This window comes from Carica papaya, chromosome 2, assembly GCF_054855325.1.
Source record: "Carica papaya isolate Zhongbai chromosome 2, ASM5485532v1, whole genome shotgun sequence".
Lineage (NCBI taxonomy): Eukaryota > Viridiplantae > Streptophyta > Magnoliopsida > Brassicales > Caricaceae > Carica > Carica papaya.
The window spans coordinates 16,777,411-16,783,122 of record NC_142310.1 but is presented as its reverse complement, the minus strand read 5'-3'; the positions used below and the strand labels follow the sequence as shown (position 1 = coordinate 16,783,122).

At 31.9% G+C, this 5,712-nt stretch overlaps 1 protein-coding gene across 4 annotated transcripts; it reads right to left on the bottom strand.

Annotated features, from left to right (window-relative positions):
* Nucleotides 1–374: 374 nt before the first annotated feature.
* LOC110817236 (uncharacterized) lies at nucleotides 375–3,332 on the bottom strand. Of its 4 annotated transcripts, none has more exons than XM_022045685.2 (5): nucleotides 2,998–3,332; nucleotides 2,754–2,919; nucleotides 1,903–2,114; nucleotides 1,549–1,810; nucleotides 375–901 (listed from the first exon to the last, which is right to left on the bottom strand). In XM_022045685.2, the coding sequence occupies exons 2-5, from the start codon at nucleotides 2,895–2,897 to the stop codon at nucleotides 566–568; spliced, it is 954 nt and encodes a 317-aa protein (XP_021901377.1). In that variant the 5' UTR covers nucleotides 2,898–2,919; nucleotides 2,998–3,332; the 3' UTR covers nucleotides 375–565. The 4 variants fall into 4 exon arrangements, with proteins under 4 accessions (XP_021901377.1, XP_088069555.1, XP_021901379.1 ...); XM_088213429.1 differs by lacking the exon at nucleotides 2,998–3,332 and adding an exon at nucleotides 2,274–2,327 and having other exon boundaries at nucleotides 1,903–2,121; nucleotides 2,754–2,896; XM_022045687.2 differs by lacking the exon at nucleotides 2,998–3,332 and adding an exon at nucleotides 2,274–2,327 and having other exon boundaries at nucleotides 2,754–2,839.
* Between the last annotated feature and the right edge of the window lie 2,380 nt (nucleotides 3,333–5,712).

The window sequence follows — 5,712 nt, the reverse complement described above, 5'->3', positions numbered from 1 at the left end:
CAAGGCACTTCAGGATCATGGTTGATAAGGATGTACTGGTTAGTCGTAGAAATTGAGCACCATGAACATGAGACAAATTATAGTGCAAGACATTTGGCAAACTCCTAAGACAATCTTGGAGGTAACAATTTCAATAATGAATCATATCTTTAATTCACTCTTCAAGTAGATAAATTAGTATAAGTAAAGAAAAAGGTAGGTGATACGTTGTGTTTAAGCCTTTGCTACAATTTTTGGTGGCATTAAATCTACCCTACTCCTTGAACATTGGTCATGATATTTGTTTCGATCTTGACAACAGTGATATACATATTTTGGTGTGATACATTTATTAAAACTCAACAAGAACAAAAATCTTATGTGCAGCAGAGGGATAAAAAATTTAGCATGTTTGAACAAAGTTCTTCTTGACATGATGAAGAGATACAATTCTTCAACTTCTTGAACAACAATTTTCTTTAACAATTTTGAACAAAAAAATTTAATATAACACATTAATCCTTCCTAAAAATCAATCTTTTTACATGATCATCATTTTGAATAATGGAATGAGCATGAGATGGATTTAGGGAATAATCGCATCTGTTGCCGATTTGTGTGACTGATATTTTTCTCCAAACAAAAGTGCCCTTAGAATGGCCTCACATATGCCACTGTAATGGACAATCAAATGTCCTCCATCCGGAACTTCATGATACTGAATCCATGGTAGCTTTTTAGAAATATATCTTTGAAGTTGACATGGCACAACTTTATCTTCATAACCTTGCCAGATTTGAACACAGCTTTCATGTCCAGGGAATGGATCGTCAAGAACTACAGGATCAAACTCCCAGTCACCAAAACATACCATAAAGTCATCTCGAAGCGTATCGAAAACATCTTGCTGTTGTAATTTTTCCTGTAGGTAAAAATATTATAAGGTGAAACATCAAAGATAATTGCACATGAAACTTGCACTTTTGTGCTTCAGATTTAATGGTAAGAGTTGAAGAAAACATGCTATGTAATGCAGAACAAGAAGATTTTACTTTGGAATAAATTTTCCATGAAAGAAATATTTTGTAATTACAATTATTATCTGTATTTTTTAATTATCTAGGTTATTCAGGTTTATTTAGGTATTGAAGTATTTTAATATTCTTTTCATTAAATTTTAAATATTACAGGAATTAGAATCTTTTAGATTTTGACGTTTATAATTTTTCTTATTCATTGTAACTAATGCCTACACAAAACCTAGCTACCAACCAAAAAGAAGAAGATGACGATGAATTAAGAATTACTTTGTTGGGATTTTATTTCCAATTATCTCTTCTTGTGTTTTGTCGTTCTAGTTGTTGTTCTCTCTGATACATCCCCTTCATTCTACTTCCTCCTATATTTCTTCACCTTTACGCCTAATTTCATCTAACTTATCTTTCTTCTTAAACTTTGTAGGATCATTCTAGTTCTACCATTTCGTGTCCTACATTACTATGTCAATAATATCTGATTTTTCAATGCGTTTCAACAAAAGCCAAAGAAAAAAAGCTATCTTATAGTTACCCGGGTGAGCATCGGGAATCCTTTGGTCTTCTCAAGTACTTCTATGTCTCTGTTATTGAAGAATACCGGGTTTTTTTCAATGCCTGAAGTTAATGGGAACAGTTTTTGAGTAACCCACCAGTGTAGCAGTCCAGGTGCATATTTTAAAATCCAATATGACCACTTTATAAGTCTTCTCCTGTAATCCTTTTTTATCAGACTATCAGGAAGAGAAGGCCACCTATAATTGATGACCGGGACGACTAGAGCTGCACCTGCTAGCCTGCAAAAATAGATTTCAGGTAAGTCAGAAGATTCTGTGACATTGTTGAAGCACAGAAGACTCATATGCAAGTTAGATTTTGAAGTAATTGCCTGTGTGGAATATATTTGAGACAACTCCATGTGGGATATGATCCCATGGAGACTCCAATCACATAAAACTTGGGTCCTATCTCTAACTGATCAGCAAGTTCTTGAATGTCTAGAGCTTCGCTCTTCAACGTGCGCTTTGGGTTTGGATCACTGTCTCCATAGCCTGCTCGATCAAACTGCAGAAAGTATATCCCCCAATCTTCCATAAATTCCTGAAAACTAAAGTATGGTTAGATTTATTCTTTTTCCATGGAAATTTGCATAATAGACTTATTTCAGTCGATCCTAAATTCATGAGTGATTTAATCTATGGATTAAAGAAAAGAAAAGAAGAACAAAGATAGAGTTCAAGAGTATAAAAGAGGCGACACCTCTTAATATATGTGCAAGTAAATGACTGGAACTTCTGGCCAGACCTTCTTGCACTGCAATTATTTTGAAAGCATCTGTATTAGGGTTGATCCTACGCACATTTCCCAAATTATGTACGATAAAACCCAGAATCTAATTAACAACCTAAACTCATATTCCAAAACATTTGGTTGGGCTTCTGTTTTTGGTTCAAATATCCCTTATTCTCCTTACATAATTTCTCCTCAAATTCTGAATTCACATGGGAAAATTTCTATATCCTATTTTATCATATTGAAATCCAAACGTGAGAGAACTCTTGGGTCTGTTTGGGAAGATGGAAATGTAGAGAAGGGTAACGACACAATATTAATTTGGGGAAAATGAATCAAACAGAAACAGCTTAACCAGAAACATTAGAAATTAATCTGCTCTTCTTTTCCCTCCTTTTCTCGGTTCCTCAACAGATCCCAAAACATTTTAAAAAGAGGAGAAAGTACCTGGGGAACATGGAAATTCATTTCCTTGGAGCTTCCAAATCCATGAACTACAATGATGTTGCACTTGGATTGGTTCTTGGGTACACCCCTCTCTTTGTAAGCCAGATATCTTCCATCTCGGAGCTTGATTCTCAGGGAACTCATAGAAAGATCTTCCTCTCCTAGCCTAAAAGAAAGAAAGAAAACATTCGGAGAAAACCCATCATTGAAGAACTAGAAAATTGAATATATGTAGATGGGTTACCTGAATACAAGTTTACAAGCAGAAGCAGGCGATTTCTTCTTCTTCTTTCTTCCTTTGGTTTTGAGTTGCAGGTGACAGCCGCAGCAAGTTTGACTCCAAATATTAAAATTCAAAACATGGAGACTGAGCTGGAGATGGAGATATTCCGTCGGGATGCCGGTGGTGGGCAGATTTAAGTTTCGTATGTCAATTATTATGCGAATCCGCTATTCAAATTTCCCTGTGTATATTATAATTTACCTTCTGAAATTTTCATCATCAACTTTATAAAATTACTTGCAATCTTGAAATCATGATATGTAGTTCACCACTCCCCATTTCTGGGTATCTTAGGTTCCAAACTCAATTTAGTATACAAGTGCAGTAATATTTAATACAAATAAATTAATTTTGAAAATTTAACACTTATTATAATTTAATTTTAATTAATTAGTAATAATAAGAAATTATATAATATTTTATTAATTTATTAACTTAATTAATTAAGCAAATTTATTCTTTTAAACTGAGTATGCTATATTATGAGTCTTTTCTAAGTTTATTTGCCACAAATTTCTTAATTGATTCTTTGTCTCCACTCTTTTTTTTTTAATAAAAAAAAAAAAAAAAATGCCCAATAACAATGATGTGAAAACCAAGTAACAGTTTGTAATTGTTTTATCCTCCTATACTAAATTAATTAACCAAGTAATTACTTCACCCACATGCATAATTGAATATTTTTCATATATATTTTTTCATGATTAATTAGATTTTAAAATGTAATATAAACAAAACATCATTTTATAAAAATTTATTTATAATTATATTAAAAATAATTTAAATGTTATTTATATAGACAAAAATTTATAAAAATAAAAGAATTTCTAATTTAAATATAAAAGAATTGTCCTATATATTTTTTTTAAAAGATCTGCATGATCAATGAAGTATAGGAAATAAACAGATAATCAAGATTTTATATAATATACCATTTCAAAATTTGTAATTAGTTACAAATTTAAATAGACTACTATTATATGTATTTGTAGTCAAATAAAAATTAAATTTTATTTTTATATTTAAAAAATTTAAATAAATAATTATTATAAAAATAATTAAAATACTAAATTGATCCATGTACTCTCTTAAAATATTTAAATTAGTCACTATATTATTTTTTTATAATTTTGATCTCTATATTTTTTAAAAAAATATATGATCTAATATCTAACCGTTAATGTAAATTAACATTACTAATAGAAATGTTATATGAACCGAAAACTTGACATGTATCACCATTTCTCCATCTCATTGTATAACACCCTGAACCTTTACGCTAAATCGAGATGTCAAACTCTTTTATTTTTGGGTCTCATGACCATTTGAATTTCGTCAGTATCTTGCTTTAAATTTTATTTTCACTTTAATTTATTTTTTATTAAAGATTTCAAGAATTTACTCTTATTTTATTTAAGTTAATTAAGCCTCATTTCAGGAAAAACTAAGAAAAAGAAGAAGGAAAAGAAGAAAAACAAAACAAAACAAAAAAAGAAAAACAACAAGCCCGCATATTAGTTGCTTGTGTGGGCGGGTGGGCAGCTCGCTTTTTGCTAGTCGCAGGCCACCTTGCCGATGTGACTAACTATCCCGTCGAGCAGCTCACCTTATTGTGTGGGTCGCACAGCCACCCAGTTTGCTCCACTTAGTCTTTATGATTTTCGTCAAGTGGCGCGAATCCGGCCTTTCTTGCCTCTTTATAAAGCCTTCCTCCTCTCTTCATTTTCTCACCACTTTTCTTCTTCAATTCTAGCAAATTTAGAGAAAGAAAAAGAGGAGATTTTAGAGAAAGAAAGAAGTGGAAGGAAGTAGGAAGCTCACAAGACCCTTTTATTCTTCACTCGAGATGGATCGAGATACGTTATGGTTACGATAAGGGATTCTTTACTATTTTTATTTATATTTCTAAGTGCCATTTTTAGTTAACTAATTTGGTAAAATTGAAGATTTATTGAAATAGAATTCTATGCTTGTTTTGGTGATTAATTTTTGAATATGTGAGACTTTATCCATAATGAATGTATTATAATGATGATTTGGGATATATGTGGGATTGACCCTTTGTCTTACCTTGGTAATAGCAAAGAGTGTTGTTCTAAGGAGCTCTAACTTTAAAGAATATCCCGATGGTCAAATCCGGGTATAATGAACATTTAGCCGAATATGTTGTTGAACCTCCAACTAATTCTTGATGTGAAATAGCTGTGGATAAGGGATGGATTTAAAAATATGACAGTCATAAATGGATGAAAATCCATTTGGTTGTTATCTCTGAGGAGTTTCTATTTCTCCCTCTTTTGAAAAAATATTGGTAAACCACTTCTTGTGAATGATCGGCTTCCCTCTGACGAGAATGGATTTGCATAATGATATGTAAGGTCACAGTGGCGAAGTATGGCCATGGTCATAAATTATACCAAATATGGTTATAGAGCTAACTAAATATTGTTATGGAACTATCCCAATATGGTTATGGAATTGACCCAATATCGTTATAAAACTGTCTCAAATTGAGAAATGAATTGGCATGATTTGGTCATTCATAGTGGTAGATAGGAATCTCCTTTGCCCTCATTAGATATATGTTAGAATCACTTCGTGCGAAGGTCAGTAAAAGACTTGGTAAAATACGAAGGTGATTGAGGCTAATTGTATGATGGTGCTTTTACTCTAAAT

Bases quoted from the DNA above. Each gene is read 5' to 3' on its own strand.
- LOC110817236 (XM_022045685.2), bottom strand. From the start codon at position 2,897: ATGAGTTCCCTGAGAATCAAGCTCCGAGATGGAAGATATCTGGCTTAC. The intron at 2,115-2,753 runs GTACTTTCTCCT...TTTAGTTTTCAG, and splicing joins TGAATTTCCATGTTCCCCAG to GAATTTATGGAAGATTGGGG. The intron at 1,811-1,902 runs GCAATTACTTCA...CTATTTTTGCAG, and splicing joins CTCAAATATATTCCACACAG to GCTAGCAGGTGCAGCTCTAG.